Source organism: Patiria miniata, unplaced genomic scaffold (assembly GCF_015706575.1).
Source record: "Patiria miniata isolate m_02_andy unplaced genomic scaffold, ASM1570657v1 HiC_scaffold_3, whole genome shotgun sequence".
NCBI classification, from domain to species: Eukaryota; Metazoa; Echinodermata; class Asteroidea; order Valvatida; family Asterinidae; genus Patiria; species Patiria miniata.
In genome coordinates, this window is record NW_024037069.1 from 40,820,343 (window position 1) to 40,845,214 (window position 24,872).

The 24,872-nt window shown below is 41.2% G+C and overlaps 1 protein-coding gene across 1 annotated transcript; it reads left to right on the forward strand.

Moving 5' to 3' along the window:
• The first annotated feature begins 209 nt into the window (after positions 1 to 209).
• LOC119738762 (E3 ubiquitin-protein ligase RBBP6-like) lies at positions 210 to 23,435 on the forward strand. Its single transcript, XM_038213713.1, has 13 exons — positions 210 to 455; positions 2,045 to 2,247; positions 2,700 to 2,790; positions 3,591 to 3,624; positions 12,164 to 12,205; positions 13,496 to 13,584; positions 14,081 to 14,201; positions 14,720 to 14,868; positions 15,778 to 15,950; positions 16,477 to 16,580; positions 17,192 to 17,413; positions 17,598 to 18,550; positions 18,859 to 23,435. Exons 2-13 carry the CDS (start codon positions 2,082 to 2,084, stop codon positions 22,370 to 22,372), a joined length of 5,658 nt encoding a protein of 1,885 aa, XP_038069641.1. The 5' UTR covers positions 210 to 455; positions 2,045 to 2,081; the 3' UTR covers positions 22,373 to 23,435.
• The last annotated feature ends 1,437 nt before the right edge of the window (positions 23,436 to 24,872 follow it).

Sequence of the window (24,872 nt, forward strand, 5' to 3'; positions counted from 1 at the left end):
ATATTGCAATAATATCTTTTTATGAATAACTATATTCACCATTCAAAACCTATAAATGGCATCGGGATGTTCTGTCATGATTGTGTTGTTATGTTTTATTAACTTTTTTAAAAATAGTTTTGGCAAAAAACATCTGAGTTTGATTTAATCGCCATGAACACATAGCTTGTGTTTTTGCGGTCATCCCTTGATACCAGAATGGAATGATCCACCAAGCCCTGCACGGCCTGATTGGAAACCCGTTGTCTCTCTCGCTGTGGTGTCGTTTTCGGGGAAGTCAATATTGGAAATTTCTGAGAAATTCAACGTTTCCCCTGGCGCTTAAAAGAGTTTTACGTCCAAGTATCTTCGAGAAATTCATAAGGACGAAATCTACGAGCTATGACGGACAGGACACTGGTTTTTATATCGCAGTAAAATTGCGAACATCCTCTCCACATCGGTTGAGAAAATTGGTAAGAAATTTGTCTATGTCGTTCTTCTTTCGTCTGCCTGCATATAGAACAATACATTTATGCATTATGTGTGCTAGCCTATGGAGAATGGAATTGAATGACATCGGGATGTTCTAGGGGATTCTGTGCGTAGACCATGCTAGCCCCATAAATGTGGCCTATTTACTGGACTGCCTCCGTAAACATAGGCCACACATCCACATGTACAAAAATCGTGTCGACGGAGCCAAATTTTGATTTTCACATTTAGGCTTAGTTTGTAGGGTTTTTTTGCTTTAGAAGCATACTCACCCTCTTTACAGGCTAATCAGAAAGTGCTGCCTTTTTCAGATGAATATTTTTCGTGAAATTTCCAGATTCATTTTTACACGTTTGCGTATCAAAATTTCAACATGAAATTTCACAAAAATTAGACATCTGAAAAAGGCAGCACTTTCTGATTAGCCTTTAAAGAGGGTGAGTATGCTTCTAAAGCAAAAAAAACCTTCAAACTAAGCCTAAATGTGAAAATCAAAATTTGGCTCCGTCGACACGATTTTTGTACATGTGGATGTGTGGCCTATGTTTACGGAGGCAGTCCAGTAAATAGGCCACATTTATGGGGCTAAGACCATGCCAGTGGGGTAACCTGCAATATTCTTGTTACGCTGAGTGATTGGAAAGAAAGACGTTCGTTATTTATATAATGACATTGACAAACAAAAAGTAAGATATTTATTGTAACATTTGTTAATAATTATTGGACTTTGGAGAGTGTTGTTTGTGCCAAGGAAGGACGAAAATCTGGTCTCGTATTCGTAAGGTTGATCATGACCATGTTGAGCCTGTATGTAACAAAAACTACCACAAAAACAATGTGTACCATTTCATGTGATTGTGCAATGTATGCATGTATGATGTAGTGCGCGCTGTTAAAAATGGTGATTGTATACTAGTTTGGGCTCCTTTTTCGTTTCAGCTGTTACTAGAAATGTAATTTTTTTTCATTTGATGCCATGGAAATTAATGCAGGTTTCATGCATAGCTGTGATTGCAATCTTTCATGTTACTTTCGTGTTGCATTTTGTCGTATTCATTGTTAAATGTTGTTTTATCACATCATTTTCCTAAAAATATATAAATACGATTTAGGCTAATGATATGGAAAAAATAAGATTTTGATCTGATGTTAAAAAAAAATAGAAATGATGTTGCATCCTGATGCGACTTTTCCATCATGTATTATCTCAATGAAAGTCAGTCATTGCGAAAACATTGAAACTGAAAGACATGAATCTGGGACTGAGAAACATTTCTAATTTTGTTAGGAAGTACTTTGAAAAAAATGTACTTCGAAAAACTGAAGAAATAATGGATGATTTTGAAGGATTGCGGCGGCGGTCATCCCTACTGATCAAATTCAAGAAATAACTGATGATTTTGAAGGAATCAAAAAACGAGAAAGGGTTTAGAAAGATTGAGGCAGAATCCAATTTTAACATGGTGACAAAAGGGCGATTAAGGTTAATCTCAACCTTGCTGAGATTGGTGTTTAAAGCGGAATTCTTTAAAGCGTTTGTAAAAATGAACAATACTTGTCTAATTTTTAGGGCACTGTGTCTTTGCCGGAAGACTTGAGGGTGAAGGATGTCGTCTGTTCACTACAAGTTCAAGAGCAGCATCGAGTATGACACGGTGACCTTCGATGGACTCCACATCTCACTGGCAGATCTGAAAAAGGCCATTTGCACCCAGAAGAAAATAACCAGGGCAGAGTTTGATCTCCAGATTACCAATGCACAGACTGGGGAAGGTATGTACATTTTTGCACAAATTTCCTTGACTAGTAGTTCCTGGGTACATTTCTTAACCCTAACTTCCTAGCAAGATTTACTAGGAACCACACCCATCCTGGCAAATTCCAACACCATGTGGGAAACTGCACACACATATTTCTGACAATGATTCTGGAGTTGTGCCAACTCAATGTAAAAGATTGTCAGTTTAGGGGTACTGTACCCGTCCTGACAGATTCCAACAAACCATGCCGTTGGGGTTTGATGGGTTGAGTTCTGTTAGGGTTAATGTCAGCTGAGAGATGCAGGCACGTTATATTTTTGAAGTATACTGCATGTCATATTTCCAAGAATTTTCTAAAGTAAGCAAAATTACATTTCCCAGGGGAAAAAAACACATGAATTGTCTGAATTTTCCTTGGCTTGAAACATTAAAGTATTTTATCTTGTTCATGTCTTTTTCCTGCAGAATATAGTAACAATGACGCCCTGATCCCTAAAAATGCATCTGTGGTGATTGTGAGAGTTCCCATCGGTGGAGTCCGAGCCAACATCGTTGGGTGAGTATATCATAGCCAATAATCAAAGTTTAACTGTAGCTCGAGCATAAAGTAAAGTTTTGTGCATCAGAAGTTGAATTCATGCTTGTGAGTTGCCACCAAGTGTCTTTCTCATTTTCCTCCCAACGTGTGGTGTAACATCTCAAGATTGTATGGCTACCACATTGCTATTTCAAACCCTGTGGGAATTTTACGATGCGGTTTCATGTGCCAAACAGACAGTCATGATTGGAACCAGGTTGTTAAAGTGGCATGCAACAGTGCTTCTTTATTGCCTTGAGGTCCTTTTAATTCTGGAACAATGAAAGGATAAAAGTATTGGTGTACACCCAGCAAAACAGTAATTTCTCTGCAAATTTTCCAAACTCCGTTGAGTAATTCGCCAGTAGAGCAGTATCTTTTTTATTGACTGAGATTAACCCTCCTGCTATTTAAACAGTCACAGACAGTTAAAAACATCACGTCCACTTCCCCCGATGTATTTTTAACAATGGTTAGTTACCAGCAGTCTGATCATATGTCGAGCAAGCACTGTGACTAGTCAAACAGGTCAACAGACAAAGCAGGCAAGTTGTGGTCACAGCTGTTGTATCACTCACCCGGAGTCAAAGCATAGCTGTATCAGGTTACTTAAACAGTCCCAGCCAGTCAATCCTGCTTTATGTAGGCTGGGAATTCTTAATTAACTATTGAAAACAGTCACTTGTTTGATTTTGACCGAAAGGACTACTTGTTAAAGAATGAATGTTTGGATAGGAGGGTTAATAAAAAATATGTATCTCTCATTTTTCTATCCACAGGGAGCCACCGAGGATGGACAGCCAACAGAAACCAGTACGTATGGGTCATGATGATGACTCTGATTTTCATTTCTCAGTGTCTAAGTGTTATATCAGTCCCAAGCCACCAAGTAGGTGCTCTCTGAAATATCTTGCACAAGGTATTCTTAGCTGCGGTAACAGGTAGGCCTGCTGTAAGCCATTTATTTCCTTCTTAATATATTTCTGTTTTTAAGTAATGAGTTTTGCTTTCTTTTTCTAATACAAATTTTAAAAAAATCGCACAAGATATAATTTACCTTATCAGTATCTATTTCCATTTTTTCACATCAATATAAGTTCTGTGTATACATGCACCAAATATGTTGATAACTTAACAAGCACAAATTGTTTGTGTTTTGTTCCAGTTGTTATTAACTACTGTTAACTGGAACCGGAAAGTTTTGTTTGTTTCGTATATTACTTTGAATATTTGAAGCGTGACCCTAATTTCACAATTCATGGTTAGTGAGATTGAACTCGTACTTTTGTTGTACATGTACCATGATTTATACAATTGCACTTTGGTGATGATTGGTTTTAAGAACACAATTTGTGACAACTCTGTCTTTACCATAAATACCTTCGAAAGGTACTATGTAGCTCATACTGAGCAATATAATATTTACTACCAAAAAAAGGTAATATTTAACAACTATAACAATTTCATGTTGGAAATGTGTGGTATGCTCACATTGAGCATGAGGGCATATATATATCCTTAATTATTCATGAAGTATTTGTATGCATAGTGTAGTAGTTGATAATTGACGTACAATAATTTAAGCTTAAACCATGATCTTGTAGTTGGAGTAGGTTTTTACATACATGTTATGATGTATGTTATTTCTTTTTGTGTGGTTTGAAGATTTGTATTTTTAATTGATACAAGTTTTGCTGAGTACAGAGCACCTATTTTTTTCAGCAAACAATCATTGAAAATGGGCTGTTATTTCTACATATAGACCATATAGATTGTTACATCTCAAGCAAACAAACAGATGGTTTGTGTCATTTTCAAGTCTGAACTTGATAATTGTAGTCAAACTGTTAACAATGAAGTTAATTTACATGCAAAAAGTTGTTATGGTTGGTAAGAAAATGCTGATATTTTGAGAAGCGCAATTTTACCAGTGGTTCTCACAACTTAACATCAAAACAATTGGTTTTCTGTCTTGAGACAGTTTGTCAACACAAATGACTGTTTCAAATATTGATATATTGTTTTATGTCAACCGTTTCCTCCTAGCATTTTCAGGACTGTGCTTTAACCCTGACCCCCTAGGAACCATCCTAATTCCTTTAAATCCTCCAATTGCCAACATGCCAACATGTGCAAATTGGATTCAGCCTCAATCCTTCTAAAGCATCCGTCATTTCTTGAATTGAATTTGTTGAATGAACGGGTGACCATTGCCTCCATCCTTCAAAATTCTCCAACAATCACTGTTAAGGGGTTGAGGCAGTGCTGATGATATCCAGAAGCAGTGCAGTTGATGTTGAGCATAATGCAGTCTTCAATTGTGCATGGCTGAAAATAAACAATGCTGGGTACAGCCTACGAACTCAACACAATGCATCCTCCAAAATCAACCGGCTCGTTTTCTTGCCATACAACCTCAATCCGCAAAAAGCCTCTAAAACTGCCTGGAGGATTGAGGAGGGTTAGGGTTAAAGCAAATGTACATGTACACATGAAATGTACACAATTGTGTACATTTACACCTGGTATACGATATATTTGAACTAAATCACTGATTTTATTTATTTTTGTGTTCAGTAATTATACTGTGATTTATGTTGCTGTATTCAAAATGTCTTTTAAGTATGGCGAGTATATTTATGTTGATTTTCAAATTGAAGAATGGTGTATGCAGTTTTTGACATCAAGTAGTTAAATTCTGCATGCTTCTATGGATCTGAAAACCACGTTAAACGTCTTTGCCAGAAAAGCAAATGGAATCCTGTGCTGAAAAATGGACGCGATTTCTAATCTCTTCCGTGGATTTGATTTCGTCATTTCATCGTGTGTTTTGCCTTGCCCGTAATGAACATTTTGAGAACTGTTTGCCGTCTGGAATGCTCTACTGTGCTTTACATGCTGGAGGGATGCCTATCGAAAGTGTCGCAACATGGATCTGGATGCGTAAATTGTGAAGCTGTGTTAGGTGTTCCACTACTACGGATAGTAGTGGAATATTCGGTGTGAGAACGTTACTTGTTTCATGAAAGTTCCTTGTGTGCTATGTATATTGGATACCCAGGAACTGCCAAGAGCATGTATTCAAGAAGTTGGTGAAAATATCTGTGTGTCCATTTTAAAGCATTTGTGAAGTACCTTCCAATAAGTTGGAAGTATATGTACCTTTGCAATAAGTTCACATGCTATAGCAATCACAACACATTGAAAGAAGTACAATGTAAATTGCCATTGACATTTGAGACCAACATGGAAGATGTTGCAGAATTTTTTTTCCAATTTTGTTATGGATCTTATCCCATGAAAGATTCTTGATATGTTAGAAAGAAGCTATATACTATAGTAGGCTACTGTATTTTACAGTCATGTCTCGCATTTTCCCCAATGTCACTGTTAGTCTTGTGAAATTGAATTGCAACTTTGGTAGTGAACATTTCAGTGTGTATACTAAAAGAAAGTGACTCACAAATAATAATGATTTTGTTAACAAAGGTTGCCAATTCCATTCACAATTTACAAGTTGGAATGAATTTCAGATCTTACCAAAAATGTACATTTTTTAGTAAACAAAATTACCTTTAGCTGTATTTATTAACGCTCCTACTGTCCAAGCCGTCGGTGTTTGGAGGGTCCAGACGGTACGGTACCATAACAATCCTCTAACGGTAATTCGGATTTTGTCATGTTTGAAGTAAAAAAGACCGTAGGATGGTTAATATCAGAGGAGCAATTAAACATATGAAATTTACATGCATTTGGCTGGTACATGTATGATCAGTAAATGACATGAAAAGCTATTTTCACAGAGCTACACGTTTAAAAGCATTTATGGTGTTGGATGTTGCTTGGTAAATTTCAATGCTGCAGAAGAATTGTATGCAAATATTTTTATTTTTTTGTGGGAGTTTTATAATGTGTGGTTTTGTGGTAATTTTATAATGGGTGTTGAAGAATGATGAAACCATGCTAGTATTCTTAATGCCTACATACCTACGTGTAGAATGTGATGTAAACCATGTGGTGCGTTTCATCACATTTTTTTTTCTGGTGACATATTAGTTGCCAAGGTTTTTTTTCTGGTGACATACTAGTTGCCAAGTTTTAAAGAGTACTTGTCAAAAATGAAAATCAAGTGCAGTTAGTGCACCATATGAATTCACACAAAGATTTCTTGGAGCAGGCCTGGAATGATTTGGTTTTATTGGGCCAAGGGCAGTTGTTCTTGTGTATCAAACTAAATGCATTTTCTCGGAACACTTGAATGGCAAATATGGCCACTGTCATTCCAGGCCTGTAGTTAAACCTTGTCTGTACAGAATGCCAGAATGAACTACATTGTACATTTGTAGACAAACTTTTCACTGAAGTGCAAAATGCATCACAATAATTTTTTTTTTGGGGGGGGGGGTATTGCAATGTGTTTTTTTTTTGCATGCTACTAACAAACTTGTTTCTAAATTACAAAACATCAATGACAAAACTAAGGTTTTCACTAACTGTTGCATATTTCTATCTGTCTGAATAAATTGTAAAAGTACAGTAAGAAGTTGTTTTGTGCAATGACAGGGTAACTGATTGGGTGCAATTCAAGATAAATATTGTAGTATTTCTCAAGATAAAACTGACATTGGGTATGACACTTGGTTTCTATATAAATTCATGAATATTGGTTGTACCACAGTGTTGACAATCGGTAGACAAATATTGCACACTTCTTGTGTTTCCCTCTTGTGTTTTAGAATAAGAATAGCATGCAATGGTATTATGTCCAAATCTACATTTAGTTACTATGCTATTGTGTTATAAAGGGTGACTTTTTTCACAATCCAGTCGCCCTTTCGCTGCTTAGGTCAGGTTTTTCAGATGTGAGCGCTCTTGTGTGATCAGGCTTGAGCATGTACGTGGCTCAGTTTTGGTTATCCAAAATATATTATTTGTGAAGTACAATTCAGTACATGCTTTTTCAAATTGCATGCCCTGCTTCATTTAAAGACAGAAATTCTAATAATGACTTAAATTTGAATACTTTAAATAATTTTCGTAAATGTTCATGTGATTCCTTCTTCACGTGATACTACATCAAGCACAAAAGTTTCATTGATTTACGAACTTATAATGTCATCAATGGTGTAAAAGCTGCTACATTATTTTTATGCATAAATATATATCTATGAGTGATATGCGAAATAAATGATCAGTACTGAAACGAGAGGAAACAAGTTAGTTCTTCTCAAGATTTTTTTGTTGTGCTATTTTTTGTAAACTGTTCTTCCTTACAGCTTAGCAACATAATTTTTTAACTCGATCATAACGTAGCTTTGATATTTTTCATTGAATTCATTTAGGTACAAAATCCCCCCTTTGAAAACTTTTTAAAGTAGATTTTTTTGGGAGTAATTTTCACTTCTACACATCAGTGTTTAGGGCTGGAAAAGTATTGTTCTTTTAGCTTTGTCCACCCTGTTGGGTTTTCTAGAGGATAAGTTGTCTTCAGGGTAGCAATGCTCTATGGAATTCTGGTAACATTTTGGTTTTCTGCTCTTAGGTCAAAGGTCATGTCACGTTAAGAAACTAGAAGGAAAACAAATTTCAGGAGATGATTTGTAAACCTTGGGGTAAAGGGTTCCTCAGTAAATGTTGGTGCCAATTGATCCTGGAACGATGTTGCCATTTTGGAAAGTGGGACAAAATAGCAAGATGAATAGGCTTTCCTGTCGTAAGGAAGTTATTAAAAAAAAAAAAAGATCTGATTGATTTCCTTTAGGAAAAGGAAGTTATTTTGGTTCTAGGTCCAAGCAATTTACAGATACATGTATATCATATTTATAACAACTTCAATGCAAGTGAGGAGTGGGAGGAGATTTTAGGGGCCATTCTAGTTTTAGTTTTCATTTTACTAGTTCAGCTACCTACTTTCCATCCTTAACCCTAACAGAACTCAACCCATCAAACCCCAACGGCATGTTTTGTTGGAATCTGTCAGGATGGGTTACAGTACCCCTAAAGTGACAGTCTTTTTATATTGGGTTGGCACACCTCCAGAATCATAGTAATGTGTGTACGCAGTTTCCCATATGTTGTTGGAATTTGTGTGTCCATTTAAAGATGCTTGTAGATGACACCAATAATGTGTTGGTGGGGCAGTTTTCAAGGCTTCGGATTAGGTTAATGTAGGCTTATCAATTAATCATGGAATTGTGTAGGAAATCTAGATTGCGCTATGCTAGTTACCCAGCAGTAACGTCCCTGCACAAGAGTAACACTCCAGCTTGCGCGCATCTTTTGAATGTTGTCTAAGTGTGGGTTAATAATTCTGACTTGTACCACTGAGGGCATACTCCTGCACACAGTCCATCTCGACTGAATCGTGTTCTGTTACGATGGCTGCTTGTGAGACCCATCTAAATACAATGGATGCCCACGTAAAGACACCCAAACCTTATGGATGGGGTTTATGGAGTGCTTGCGTTTCTCTTGTCTTTTCCCTCTTCTTAGAATTTCCTAAGACAAAGGTTGACTTGCGGAGTACCCTTGTTCTGTTTGTGCAAGTACCCCACAAGGTAGCTCTCATAGAAACACCATGCACGTGTACTGGTTTGTGTACATTTTCAGTATGACGCACAAGTGAGCTGTCCCACAAGGCAGCAATATCTCAAGTGTCCATTTTTGGTACATTTTTGTATTTCTATCGCTGAAGGTACACTTAGTTCATAACTCCAGAGTTTATTAACCATAAATTTATGTTAGTGTGGCCAACTATTGAGCATTTTCAAATGTAAAAATGGATGGTTTTGTTGGATCTGTGTCACCAGTTAGTCCACACACAATGTGTTTTCCAACTTACTGAAAGCATCTTATGGGAACACCTTCCAGATAAAAGATTTTCCAAATGGGGGGGGGGGGGGAGAGTCCTGGGAAATACCGAAAGAGGTTGCAGATGTGGGCTCATCAGTCTCCCACCTTATCAAAGCATCGCAAAATGCTTTGTTTATTGAGACTTGAGATCAACCTCATACCATCCATAGCCTAGGCTCAGTGCTCCAGTAAATGTGCACATGAGAATTGTGTCTATTAGTGTATTTGCGGCAGTGATGTAGTCGAGTACTAACATCAGAGCGTAGAGTACTGCCGAGAACTCGGCTATCGAGTACCACTTGCATCCAAATATTTTGACCCTTAAAAGCGAGTACTGGTACCAGAGTCATGTTCGTGGACATTCAAGTACGAGTATGAGTACTTTATGGAGTACTCAAGTGAAAACAATGAAAATCTCAAGTAATGAGTGGAAACTGAAACCACATATTCAGCAACATGGATGTATTTTTGAGCAAGACTTTTTGAAAGCCAATGCATGTACAATGTACATGTACTGCCATACAGCACAAAAATAATGATTTTTGTGTCGCCTGAACAGTATTTTGGGAGACACTTACTGGTCCTAATTCTGTATGATCGTAGACCCATATACGTCCGTAGACTATTACGGACATTCTGGGGTACTTGCATTACTGTCCTTATATCCCTTTTCTTTAGAATTTACTTCTGGGGTTTAGGAGTACCGCTTTTAACCCTCCGACGCAGAAAGCCCATTTACTAACACGCTTACAGTAAGGGGTCCCTCCGGGGACCCAGATATTTAGCGCCTTGGTTTGAGGCTACACAACACTGTATCTATATGTACACAATCTCGACATGTCTGTAGACTATAAATAAGGAGGTCATTGACAGGAAACAGATGTTGTATACATAGTCTGTGGTCAAGTCGTGCTCTTGGCTACCCGCAAGTGACTTTGTTTTGTGCACGTGTATATGGGCAGCCCAGGTTGTCAGGCTCAGATATGCCTGACCCGGGGTCACACACTAAAGGTGACTGCATATATCCGTAGTGGGTGTCTCTGGCTAGGATTAGATGGAAGATCACCAGAATTGGTTGGAATTATTTTTTTTTTATTAAGGTAATTAACCAAATTGGGTCCCCAAAAGGGCTAGTTTCTGCGTCGGAGGGTTAAAGGAAAAATTGTAGTGTACAAGTCAACACCTTTCTTTCCTTTATGTGCAGTACCCCATAGGTAGCTCTGGTGTGTACTCCCATGCTGGAACGTCCATAGACCCTAATGTATTAAAGTTTTGAAAAAAAAGTGTAGCTTTCATGGATTTTGATGAAACTTGGAAGCAGTGACCCTTGGGTAGGAAGACACAATTCTTCATTGGATTTCTGAGGCCAAAGGTCATGAAGGGGTCATTAGAGGTCATTTTTCAAATCGGCTTAAATGTTTCGTCTACAGAATTTGATGGATTTTAATGTAACTTGGATGGAGTGATCCTTGGGTAGGGGGTTCATCAAAATTCTTTTGAAATTAAAGGTCAAAGGTCATCTAGGGGTCATTTGAGGTCGTTTAAAAATGCACAAAATTTGACACAACATATATAGGGATCAACCTCGGAAAGATGCGACACGCAATCTGTGGATCACCTTTTTTTTTTTCATTCAAAACTAAATTACTAGATTTTTTCCTTTGAGAACAAGTACTGTGATGGAGTACGTTATTGGATTGTCAAGTCCGGGTACTTTGCTTTCTGAGTATATGAGTACCGTGAATTCGAGTCCGAGGATTTTGAAATTTCAAAAAGTACTTGAGTTATACTCAAGTATAGTACGAGTACTAGAACAACACGGTGAGTGGACACAAGTTGTTTGGCATTGAAGGTCATGGTCACAGTGACGCGCTGGCTTGAATCTATCCCATGGCTAGATATAAAGCTGTTTTCAGTCTGGCGTTTTTTGCTTAGTTCGTACTACTTGCTCGGCTTGATAGAATTACGCGGTTGATGACCATACGAGTCCAGGAATCAGACCGTCATGGCGGCACCGTTTTTGCTGACTGGTATAACTGTTTGTCTTTGTCTGTCTATGTGTCTGTGTTAATCAGGACCCTTCACTTTCTCAGTATTCTTAAATTAAAGAGTGCAGCAAAGTATGCCGTTCAATGCGTACTTCAGAGAAGTTGCAGGAAGTACCGAAGAACTAAAAAATGGTGACGTCTGCAGTGCATGAAACATTGTTTGATAAGCATAGAAATTTCACCCTGGATTGAATTTGTTGACAAGTTTGAAATTGAATTTGTCAAATTGCGTATAATTGTCCAGATTGTCGAAAATCCTTGGACTGTAACCGCTTCAGGTTTTTTTTAACACCATACAACCTCCAAATTTCTGTCTGTAGTTTGAAGTTTTCTTCAGTTATTAATGATGTTCTTTTAAAATGGACTTCATACGGATATAGATATTGTCTGAGTTGCCTTACAGTGTCATATGCGAAACCATGTTTCTTTCAATCTCTAATCACTTTGTGCAGGGTGAAGATGCTTCTAGAATGACCATTGAACAACTTAAGAAGGTAGGTATTGTTTTTTCATCAGCAAAGCCAGGCGGATTGTTCAAGTCCAATTAACAACTTATTCACATTGCCAATGTCCCACTCAATAGCAAGCTTTTGCCTTTTGCTTTTGCAATGTCAAAAGCCACTTAAATGTCCTCTCAAGATTGGTGTATTTTACAACAGTTGCATAGAGCCAATTTTGAGTCGGTGTTTGTCCTTGGTTTCCCTGGCATGAAATAACCGAGATTGTTAAATCGTGTGCTTGGATACTGTAATTTCATTGGTCTAGGACGGTCATGTGTCTGGACAATATAAATGCATCACACACTGAGGGTGATATCGCATTGTGCTCAATGCGCGCTAGCTTTGCGCAATGAGAACTGCAACGTCAAACGCTCAGTTTCGTGTCTGGCACGACCATAGAGTTATATTAAATTACTAGAGCGCTAACTCCTCATTCTTGCTCATTTGAGAAGCTTTGAAGCCGTTCTGGGCACAGACATTTGGAATTCATGTGCGTGTTTGTAGAACATTATGAAATTAGATGATTTTTGAAAGTGTACTCTACATGCAACGCGCAAGTAGAGCATACGCAAACAACTTAAGAGCCTCACTACGGTTTAAAAAAATGCACAGTCGATCATCTGCAGCGGATACGCACATGCGTTGCGCTGTTCGCACAGAGTAAAATGACACGCTCATTTGCTGATAATGCGTTTCGGTTTTGGGCATATCGGCTTTGATAACGCACCTGTATAGAATATATACGCAGATATGCAAATAGCCGTACAAAAGCCGTACAACATTTCAAGTTTTCCATAAGTTTGTGTACAAACATTGGATGCGCCCACCAGGCATCACTTAGTACACGAGTCAACGCTCTAGTAATTTAATATAGCTCTATGGGCAGGACATAAAAACCTTCAGTTATCAAAGGTTACATCGCAGTGATTTAATTTATTTCTCGGGCAATATGTTCCAACCATTTGTCCTTTTGAGTTATTGGCACGATATATATAACAAAATAATTGTTGACTGCTGTGATGTGGGTTATGCCGCTTTTAATCCCCCGGGGTGCATAGCAACCTTGGCTTTGCCTAGGGTGCTATGTGCCCCTCGGGTGTTGAAAACGTCATATTCCACATCACAGCAGTCAACAATTGTTAAATATTTAACTACAGGTACCCGTTTTTACTTGAGGGCAGAGAGAGGCAAGCAGGGCGAAGTGCCTTGCCCAAGGACACATATTTTAGTCCTTAACTTGACGCATATAACAGCAAATTTCTGACCTATCTTTACTGTCAACAGACATCAGACCTTGCCAATGCAAATGCCTCGGAAGATGACAAAATCCGGGCTGCTTTGTTCCAATCAAGTCACGAGTACGATCCCTCCAAGTAAGTATAAGAATTACGTTTAACTGCTCAAGAAGATCATGTGTGAACGAAATGCTCTTTTTACAAACCAAACACGAATCTACCTGAGAATTGTTCAGCTTGGGAAAAAAAATAGTACAAGTGCAAATCCTAGGTGATGTGCACTAGCGTTGGTGGAGTATAAGTTTTTTTAGAAAAAAAAATAAATAACCAAGTAGATGGATATTTCTTTATGGTTGTCTACAGGTAGTAAACGTGTACATCCCAAAGGTAGATTTAGAGTGTTCCTCACTTGAATATTAATTATTAACCTGTTGAAGATAGGTCATCGACATTGTATTAATTGTCATCACATTGTCATCACGAGCCAATCACAAGGCTTCGCAGCCTTAAGTCAAACGGGATGCTGTGCAAACAAACGAGTTCATGCACTTTTTATGTGTGGTCCAACTTGCTCTTTTTACTTGTGACCTGATTTGTGATTTGACGTCTTTTATTTTTACATTTTTTCCTCAAGATATGAGCGGTATGGTGGAAGGTACGGTGGAGGTGGTAACATCCGTCCTGGACAGACCTACACCTGTCACAGGTGTTTGAAACCGGGACACTTCATTCGTGACTGTCCCCAAAGAGGACCGGTAAGGCTGAAAAATAATATACATGTATATAGGTCTCTCTCAAATGACGTCATTTCCTACCGACCAGCCACGTGCATCCGCATTTTGAGCGTCAACTTGCATAACGTGCATCAGCTGCGTCGTATTTCCAACACATTTTGAGCAACAAGCGCGCGTTTAAACATTTTCAACACTGTGCAATGCATACTTGATTGCGTAAAATACGCATCTCAGTGGCGGTTCTACTGGGGGGCTAGGGGGACCTAAGTGTCCGGAGAAAATAACCGGTCTACATTTCAGCACGCCTCCCTAAAAAAAATTCTGGATCTACCCTGCTAGCCCCCCCCCCCCCCCCAAAAAAATATATTGGCTCTAGAACCGCGCCTGACGCAGCTGCAGTTCCCCTACAGAGATGGCCATCTTAGAGAGACCTATCCATCCATACCATCATACTTTTTATTGCCCTAAATTGCCACTGCGACATCGACTGTGAATTAGTAAAACAACGTGTGTTTGTCTTCCTTGCCCCCTTGAAACAGGAACCAGTTCGGCCATCCTACAACCAATACCGCTATCCCAGGGTCAGCGCAGGAATACCCCGAGAGTTTATGACCACCGTCAACGACCCATCGATTAAAGGAGCCAAGCTCACCAGCTCGGGCCACTATGCCGTGCCTACAATAGACCAGTAAGTGGCTCTCCCCTCATTTGTAAGGAAGTTGGACTGTCTGTTAACCTCCTACTGAGTCCTGAAACCTCGGATTTTTTTTAAGGGAATTCATGAACATCAAGTTATTTTTGTTCTGAATATCCCAGCTTTTCCTTTCAATCGGTAAAAGGCTCACCAGAGGAGCTCAAATTCATGTTATATAAGTGACCTTAAGGGTTTATGTGTACTAGGAGTTTATAGTACATTTGTACAGTTTGTGAACCTTGGCCATGTCTTCCATAGGAATCACAATGACAAGAGTCAGAGTCAGTGCTTTATTGTGTGTGACACATGGAATGTATCTGCTCAAACTGTATAGACTCTGAGCACAATTATCCCTTGAGTGGTGATAAATGGAGAAAGATTTACCCTCCTGCTATTTAAGCAGTCACAGACAGTCGAAATTCACTTCCACTTCCCCTGCTATACTTTTAACAAAGGCTAGTCACCAGCAGTCAGATCATAATGTCAAGCAAGCACTGTGACTAGTCAAACTGGGTCAACAGACAAAACAGGCAAGTTGTGGTCACAGCTGTTTTATCACTTGCCTGGAGTCAAAGCATAGCTGTATCAAGTTACTTAAACAGTCCAAGGCAGTCGATCCTGCTTTGTGTGGGCTGGGAATTCTTAAGGGTTGAAAACAGTCACAACAAGGACAACTTGCCGCAGAATATATGTTTGCAAAGGGGGGTTAAAGAATGTTATGTGCACCATGTTCTTGGAATACTAAGTTTTGAGATGATGCCACACAGCGAAGCAGCAGTAGATCTTCACACAGTCCATACATAAACACACATGTCCCAGTTTCAGTTTCTAATGAAAGTTCACCATATCTTGTGCAAAGACATGACCTGCATCCTTAACAAGTTTGTACCGTATTCCCCACAGCAATGCCTACCAGACCATCAAGAAGGAGAAGCACCCGTTCCTGAAGAGCAACTCGCCCGAGCCCGAGGAGGAGAAGATTGAGATCCCGGCCCAGCTTCTGTGTCCGCTGTGCAAAAATCTCATGACGGACTCGGTGCTCATCCCATGCTGCGGCAACAGCTTCTGCGATGAGTGTGAGTAGCTCATCCATGAGAACGAGTTTTCGAAAATCATAACATTTCTAACGTTTGACATAGGATACCGGTCGTCCCTGATTGAAATGGCAAAGGAACTGGCCTAGGGTGTTTTTTTTTGGGGGGGGGAGGTTGTATGCATGTTGAAAAAAAATGATGCATTGAAGAAAAATAATGAAAAACAACAATTGTGAAAAGGCGAGCATGATGAGAACCATTTTTGTTTACATGTTCGCAACATCTGTGGAAATTAACTAAGTGTTTACAAAAAAATGTGACTTACTAAAAAAATTCGGTTTATAAGACGGAATTTGCATCGGGTGATGTAAATTCAGTATTAGGCTATGTCACTCACCGACTGTTTTTGCATCGCAAAGGGCAAAACCTAATATTGAATAAATATGTCTGCTTTATTCGTCCGATTGGCCCAAAGTGCATTAATGAGCAGTATGTGACAATAAAAAATAGTAACGGCTCTAAATTAGCCACTTAAAACTGATAGTGATTGAATTGCTTCATTCTGCAGGCATCAGAGATTATCTCCTTGAGACGGACGACCACCAGTGCCCAATATGCGAGGAAACAGACGTCTCCCCAAACTCACTCTGCCCAAACAAAGTGCTCCGTCAGGTGTGTAGACAATGTCAACAGGGCCTAAAACCAAAGCGATTTTTTCATTTTCATTAATGTAATTTATGTAGTCCTTTTCAAAAACATTAGCAGACTGAGACCAGTTTTGTCAAAACCCAGATTTCCTTCAGACTTCTCTTTGAGAGACTTTTGAATTCAACAGAATCTAACAACCAGAAAAGTTCCAAGCCTGCTGAGTCCAACAAAATTGGATCAGGTAGCAAAAAAATTATTCCAACCCATCTGGTGGATATTGTTGGATTCAGCAGGGTTCAATAATTATATAATTCTCTGCTAATGAATTTTACAGTGAACAGGGATAAGACACAAATGCAGACATTGGGTCCAGTTTGTGATCAAATAAAAAATACAAATACGCTTAGAACCTGTCACAACCAACATATGCGAACAAGGCATATTTTGACTTGTACTTGTAAATCAACATTATCTGTGCACAGCAAATTTCTGTGAAGAGCATCATATTCATGGAATTTGCCACTCCTAAAAGGCCCATGCATGATTAGCAGTGGTTCTAATAATAAACAAGACCCTGACATCCCTACTCATGAATCAAAACGAAAAAAGAGCACTTCTTCCTTGTTTGTTTACAGACTGCATTGGACTTTCAACACGAGACTGGCTTCACCAAGAAGATTGTGCCCAGGCAGGCCAGGCCCAGGCCCCCTCCTGCGGCGCCCGCCCAGCCGACTCCAGCTCCAACACCAGCTCCGACACCAGCACCTCCCGTGACAAAGACAACCACGTCCCAGGCCCAGCCCTCCCAATCCTCGACATCTTCAACGGCAACATCAGTGACCAGCAGGCCAGATCAGGTACAAAACAAAACAAAATTCAATTTAGAAACAAAGTCATGTTCACAGGATTGTTTTTCCCGACTTCAAATTTCTGATGTAAAGCTTTTGATATTAGGTTAGCCCAAACAAATATATAATTGTGGGGCAAGGTATATTCCTAGTTCCTCATCAAGGTCTTTCATTTTGTTTGAATCCCACGCAGACAACTCATCAGGTCCCAGTCCTCAATGTCAACAAGGACAGGAGGACGTACGAGCCGAGGTATATCCATCGCCCAAGTGCTCCCAGACCAGACTACCAGCCCAGGCACCAAATGGACCAGCAGGGGCCCAGATACCCGGGGGACAATCGTGGGGGACCCCCTCCTGGACCCAGATACCAAGGCCCACCCAGATACCAAGGACCTCCTACAAGTCACCAGGGCCCACCTCGTGGACCCCCACCCAACTTCGGACCTCCAGGCCCACCGTCACATGGACCCCCACCTCAACAAGCTCACCAATATCAAGGCCCATCACCAAGAGGCCCTCCTCCAGGACTCCGACCTCCACAGCAGCTGCCCAACCAAGGACCTCCACCACTGAGACCCCCATACCAAGGTCCCCCTCATCAAGGACCTCCACCCAGAGGTCCTCCACCACAGCAAGGCCCGCCACCTCCTGGACCCCCTTACCAAGGTCCACCTCACCAGGAACCCCCCTACCAAGGACCTCCTCAGAGTCGTCCCCCGCCTCAGCTTCAAGGACAGCCACCGCTTAGTCATCAAGGTCCATCACCTCAAGGATCTCGGCCACCCCTTGGCCCACCACCTGGACTGACATCTCAACCAAACTACCCAAGGCCCCCTCCACATCTGCCTCCTCCTAGAGGCCCCCCTCCACCTGTCCAGCATCCTCCAACAAACCACGGACCCCCACCTAGAGGTCCCCCACCACCAAACTTGAACGCACCTCCCCATCACCTGAATGGACCGCCGGTGGGTGGCCCGCCACCTGCTAGACCACCAGTGCCACATCCTCTTCAAGGAACTCCTTTTATTGTTCCTGGACCGACTGGCCCACCACCTGCAGTCCCAGGACCACCACCTATACCTGCTGGTCCTGTAAGCAGACCCCTGACTGAGAAAGAATTTTATGAGGAGAAAGAGAGACTGATGTAAGTATTTTAGTCTTGGCAACATTATTAAGTCAGTATACATGTACATGTATATCTGCTTAAGCTTGTCAATATGCATCCAAGCAATTTCAACCTTTTTTTCCAAAAAACAATTCCCAATTTTTTATTTACCAGAATTGTACAAGAAAATGTAAATCTTGTGTACGCAGGCTTGCGAAGTCACATCAGGGTAAATTGGCCATTGGCTATATTGGAAAAAATTTAAACAGCCCCCAAAACCTTTTTTTTCCTGGAGATGTTTTCATCTGTAAATTAAATTAGTTCTTTGTTACTTTTCTTTTCAACAGACAAGCTGAGCACAGGGAAGTGGTACCCAAGAAATTGGACCCCATGGACGAGTTTGCTAACCACCTGAAGGAGTACCAGCGCGACCAAAAGCTGCAACACGCATCCTCCCGGTCCCGCAGTAGGTCTTCCGGCTCTAGTGGCAGCTCCTGGTCCAGCTCATTGGGCTCCTCTTCCAGATCATCCTCACGCACCAGCTCACGGAGCCGGACCCGAACCCGGACTCGTTCTAGATCCAGATCTAGGACAAAGGCCAAGCGGCGATCCAGGTCACGGTCAAGGTCGAGGTCAAGGTCACGACATAAAACCTCCCGGCGAAGGTCCCGTTCCCGGTCCAGGGAGAATCGTAGGCCCCCATTGCGAAGATCCCGTTCCCCACGTCGTAGGGATCACTCTCCACGCCAGTCACGCTCCCCTATCAGGAGGCGTCGGTCGCGATCCCGCTCTTTTCCCAGGATTCGGGCACCTCTCAGACCAAGACCATTTTTGCGGAGATCCAGATCTCGATCGCCTCCTCGCGCCTACTACCCAGCTCCAAGATCACCTCGGTACAGAGATCACTCGCCTTATGCACGCTATGATCCTCGTTACGATCAGAGATATGAGCCTCCCCCACCTCCAGCAATGCATCCTTACCCACCACCCCTCATGCTTCCCCCACATCCTGGTGACCCCTATCCCCCTCGTTATCCAGAAGAAAGGTTTCCTAGATTTGAGCAGCCCTATGGCCCAGAATTTGATGCAAGGCCTGACTTCAGACCCGAATACCGGGCTGAATTCAGACCCGATATTGGTCCAAGACCAGAAATGAGACCAGACATCAGACCGGACGTTAGGGAACCTGGTTATCCCCCTGAGCATGACGAACAATACAACATGTACAGAAACCAGTATCCCAATGAGTACCCTGACAGGCCCCCTCTTACCCCTGTGGAACCTCAAGATGAACCATTTGATAGAGAAGTGTGGAACCATCCCAATCGTTCACCTTTCAGAGAGACCGAGGACAGACACAACCTATCCAGTCGAGACCGAGATAGGCACAGGAGAAGTGACAGAACGGGGTCAAGGGATAAAGATGTCCGGGACAAGGACAGGAACAAAGAGAATGTTGAGAAACGAAAGAGCTCGGAGAAGGACCGAAGCCGAGAAAGGAGTAGGGACAGAGACAGAGGTGAACAGGACAGGGCAGAGGAGAGAGACGTCAAGGAAAAATCTAAAGACAGGGAAAAAGAAAAGGAAAAAAGTAAAAGTAAAGACAAGGATAAGGGACGAGAGCGAAAACATTCAACCTCTAAACACAAACATAAGCACAAGCACAAGGAGGACAAATCAGAAACCTCCAAGACACAAGACAAAAAAGATATCAAGGACGAGAAAGGTGGTGGTGAAAACCCTGAAGAGGCCAAAGAGAATGCAGACTCTGTCAAAAAAGCAAAATCTCCCAAGCACAAGAAAACCAAGAAGAGCAAAAAATCGGAATCGGACTCGCAGAATGCTGCAGGGGACGGTGAAGGGGCCAAGACCACAAAGGAGAAGAAGAGCAAAGACAAGGAGGAGAAGAAGAAAAAGAAACGCAAGCTTGCCTCCAGATCTGAAACCGGTGCAGAGCAAACATCTGCCTCAGAGGAATCCAAGCCAAAGAAGGCCAAGCTGGACGGTGACGGTGAGCAAATCAAAGCACCCAAGAAATCCAAGAAGGAAGGCAAAAAGAGCAAGAGGACCAAGACAGCAAAGACTACAGACAAAGATGTGCAATCGGGACTGGAAGAGTCCAACAAGCCAGCCATTATTGCCAATTACTCCAGCACCAGCTCCACTGGTGGGAGTCCTCTCCATTCAGGGACAAGCAACTTAAATGACCATCTTGTTAAGCGGGAGATCGAAGAAGAACCTGTCGAAGACCAACGTCGTGTTATCCAGGTACACAGAACCTCAGCTGACCAGGCTGAAACGTCAGAGGAAATCAAAGCAGAACTCCTCACCCCCATCATCTCGCAAGAGTCAGTCAAAGTCAAGGATGAGCCCATCAAAGTCAAAGATGAGCCCGTCAAAGATGAGCCTGTCAAAGTCAAAGAAGAGCCTGTCAAAGAGGAACCCATGGAGACAGAGTCTGTTGATACTACCGTGGCAAAGATAAAAACCGAGACACTAAGCCCTCAGAAGGGCCAAGACACCATCCAAGATGCCGAAAGTAAGGTTGACACCACTCCTAAACTGGAAAGGAGTATGAGCGTGCAATCAGAGAGCGCCAACAGTGAGTTGATAACTGTTGCAGTACCTGTATCGCGTTGGGATAAGGACGAGTACGAGTCTGAACCCTCACCTGGACCCTCTGCCGCACCATCCCCAAAGACTCTGCTCAACATGGAGCACAGTGAAGAGAACTTCGAGCCAGATTACGAAGAGGAGCTTGAAGTCGACAAGGAAGATGCGAAAACCAACATCAGTGACAAGAAACCAGAAAGCCTGTCTGAGGACAGGAAAGCTCCCCCAAAAGAGAGAAGATCCAGCTCAAGCAAAGACAGAAAAAGCAGAAGTCCTGAAAAGAAGAAAGAGAAGGACAACAGAGCAAGTCCACCAAGGAAAAGAAAGATCAGCCCCATAAGAGCACCAAGCCCTAAAGTAAAGGAGAGAAAGCACAGTCCTGCACCAGACAGGAAAAAGAGTCCATCGAGAGAACGGAAGAAGAGTCCAATAAGAGAACGAAAGAAGAGTCCTATAAGAGAACGAAAGAAGAGTCCTATAAGAGAACGGAAGAGCAGCCCAGGCAGAGACAGCCGCATCAGCCCAGCCAGGGACAAACGGCGCTCGCCCGCCAGAACAAATAGACCTTCAAGTCCCTCGAGAACAAGAAGGTCCAGTCCTGGCCGGATTGTCCAGGGCCGAGATAGAAGTCCCACCCATCGAGAGAGAAGAGCAAGTCCGGTCAGAGAAAGACGACAAATCAGCCCTATCCGAGAGCGAAGGCCCAGTCCCGGGAGAGGAAGACATACCAGCCCCATCCGAGACAGACGCCACAGCCCTGTTCGAGAGAGAAGACGCAGCCCAGCAAGAGAGACACACAGCAGGGACAGACGGATCGTCAGCCCCAGGCGAGAACGAGTCCGGAGTCCCGTCAGAGATCGGAGGGGTAGCCCCGTCCGGGAGCGGCCCGCCAGCCCGCCCAGGGAGAGGAAACCGAGCCCCGAGCGGCGACAGAGAAGAGTCAGTCCTGCCAAGGAGAAGCTGGAGTCCAGGAAGCGCAAGAGCCCCAGTCGCAGCACCAGCCCCAGCAGCAGCAGTAGCAGCAGTGAGGAAGAGGAGGAAGATGAGACCAGCAGCAGTTCCAGTGAGGAGAGCAGCCCCAGCCGCAGCCCCAGCAAGGAGAGGAGCTCCAAGAAGAAACGCAGCAAGCGACACCACAAGAAACATCATAAGAAGCACAAGAAGACCAGCAAGAAGGTTAAGAAGAACACCTCCCACAAGCACAAACACAAGAAGGCCAAAAAGAAGAAGAGTAGGCATAAGGACTAAAGGCAGTGTGTACTCTGACCAGATTGTTAAGAGAGAATGCGAAATTAATCAGCAGAAATTTGAGGTTTTCCTCAAGGTTTTACAAGGTTTTTCAGGGAACCTCGGGGTTCGACCTGGAGTAACCACTTGTTTGATTTTGCATTCTCGCCTTACATGTGCGATAATCCCAAACAAAACAAATTTTCGAAGTGTGAAGTGAAGTTTAAAAAAAGATGGCATTGCATGCTCCACTAAAAAAATCACTAAAAAAATTGTAGAATTAGTTAGAAACTTGGGTGCAGAATCATGATTTGGAATACAGTGGTATTAAAATACAGATTAAAGAAAGCTTGGATTTGTGACAATCCACATAGCCTATTTGTAAAACGCAATTAGAAAAAAAAAATCCTATTTTCTTAGTGTCCTTTTAATGTCTCATCACAAAAAAGAGTGAAAACAAATTAAAAACTCATTTATTTCTTTGCACATATGATAGGAATTCATTCAGAAAACTTTGTGAAAATCACTTTGAGCAGAGCCAAAAGAAGAAACGTATAGCAACGATACGGTGCTTATGTTTGTTTTTGCACATGCCATTACCCAAGCATATCTAAAGGCGCCCAAGAAGTCATCAATATGAACAAATGAATCACAAACTTAAGAATTCCAAGTTAATCACAGCCACATGCAGGGCATTAGTTAGGGGCAAGTAAAAAGATGGGCAAAGAGAATTGGACTCTTTTTACAAACTTGATGTTAAAAGAATGCTATGGCAGATGAACAGATTATTTTTACTTTATTATTGCTTTATTACTGCAGTTGGCACGTAAGTTTTTGTTTTGTTTATATTTTGTGGAAAGTGTATACTCACGTTCAGAATGAACAGTATATTGGCCTGAAAGTCTTGAGTGATAATGCCTCACATTTGTAAAAGATGCGTTGCTTCTAATTTTCAGAAAAATACTTGACATAAATATTTTGAAATGTTTCCATGTGACTAATTTCTTGATAATTTCTACAACCAGAATTTTGCTCAAAAGAATTCAGTTTCCTCATGTAAAATGTGCAACCTTATACTCAGAAGAATAACAAAAATTATCGGGGAAGCTAATTTCATCAACCAATTCAAGATATTGTCATACTTATAATTTATAACTCAAACTTTTGGGCCCAATTTTGGGTTCATAAAATTTTTTGCAAACAGCGGCCTTTTCCAGGGGTTTCGAATTAGGTTATACATGTATATCTAGGCCCGGATTATCCAATAGGCACAGTAGGCACGGTGCGAAAAAAAGGCCTACGAAAAATTCAGGGGGCTACGAAAATGTGGAGGCCTACGAAAATATCACAGTGGCCTTGCTTGCTATAAGTCACTTAGCACAGCTAAGCATCCACATCAAATCAACATCAACATTGGTGCTGGTGTAAGGGGCGCAGTGGGGCCAACGGAACACTGCCTGGGGCCTACGAAACACTTCATCCGGCCCTATGTATATCCCATAAAGGCCAGAATTGTGTGGTTGGGAGAGCCATGAAATTTGAGCTCCGAACTGAAGTTGGGTTTTATAATACTTCATACAGGTATGTTCACTCAAATTTGCACTCTTGAAATGACATTCTTACAACCCCTTGGTTAAAAATTTAAAAAGAAATTGAAAAAAAAAAAAAAATAGAAGAAAAAGCCAAAGGAAATGATTGGTTTTGACTGTTAGACTGTTGTTGCTAAAAAAAATATCTGCTTTGGGGGTTTTTTAACCAAAAAAAAAGTCAGTTTCATTTTGTTTTAATATTTTTTAACTTGGTTTTGTTTACATCCAAATGTTTTTGTGCAGGATTTGTTGGTTAAGGCAAGGTTGTGAAAGATGACAAATAGTTTTTGATAAAAAGGTCTACAGAAAAAAAAATCACCATTTCTGAATTTGATTTTACATCATGCATTCCTTTATCCTTAATTATGTTGTTGAAATGGAACTGTTCTCCACTTTGTGGAGGAATGATAATAACAATCATGCAAAGCATGAAGTACTATTATTTCACTTATTTGTACTTTAAAAAAAAGGGTAATTATGTTGTACCATAGAATATTTTGTTGTTATCTTGTACAAAGTATGAAGAAAAAAAGAAAATTGTGAATAAAAGATAATTGAACCGGAAAAAAAATATTGTTCTTGCTTTGAATTTTGTTGTCATCTGTGGTGTAAATAAACATGATAAAGACTAACTGAGAAATGGTTGAAAAAATACTGCGATAAATAAGAACATCAAAATTGCATACCCGTGCTCTTCAAAATATGGGGTGTTTTTTTAAAACTTATTCAGACATGGGACACCTGCAACTCTCTGAAAAATGGATGTCATTTTGCACATAATTGAGCCCGCCCTGTGAGAGCCGAATGATTGTCTAGCAGTTAATGCAGTGTTGTTGGACTGGAGTCCAGGACTCGGACTCAAGTCCATTAACCGTTTCTGGGGCCAAAGATTTTCGGCAAGGGAAAACATTTCTAAACAATTTGAAAAAAAA

Coding starts and splice junctions, on each gene's coding strand:
- LOC119738762 (XM_038213713.1), top strand. CDS start 2,082: ATGTCGTCTGTTCACTACAAGTTCAAGAGCAGCATCGAGTATGACACG. Junction 2,248..2,699: donor CAATGCACAGACTGGGGAAG/GTATGTACATTT, acceptor TTTTTCCTGCAG/AATATAGTAACAATGACGCC. Junction 12,206..13,495: donor CCATTGAACAACTTAAGAAG/GTAGGTATTGTT, acceptor TACTGTCAACAG/ACATCAGACCTTGCCAATGC.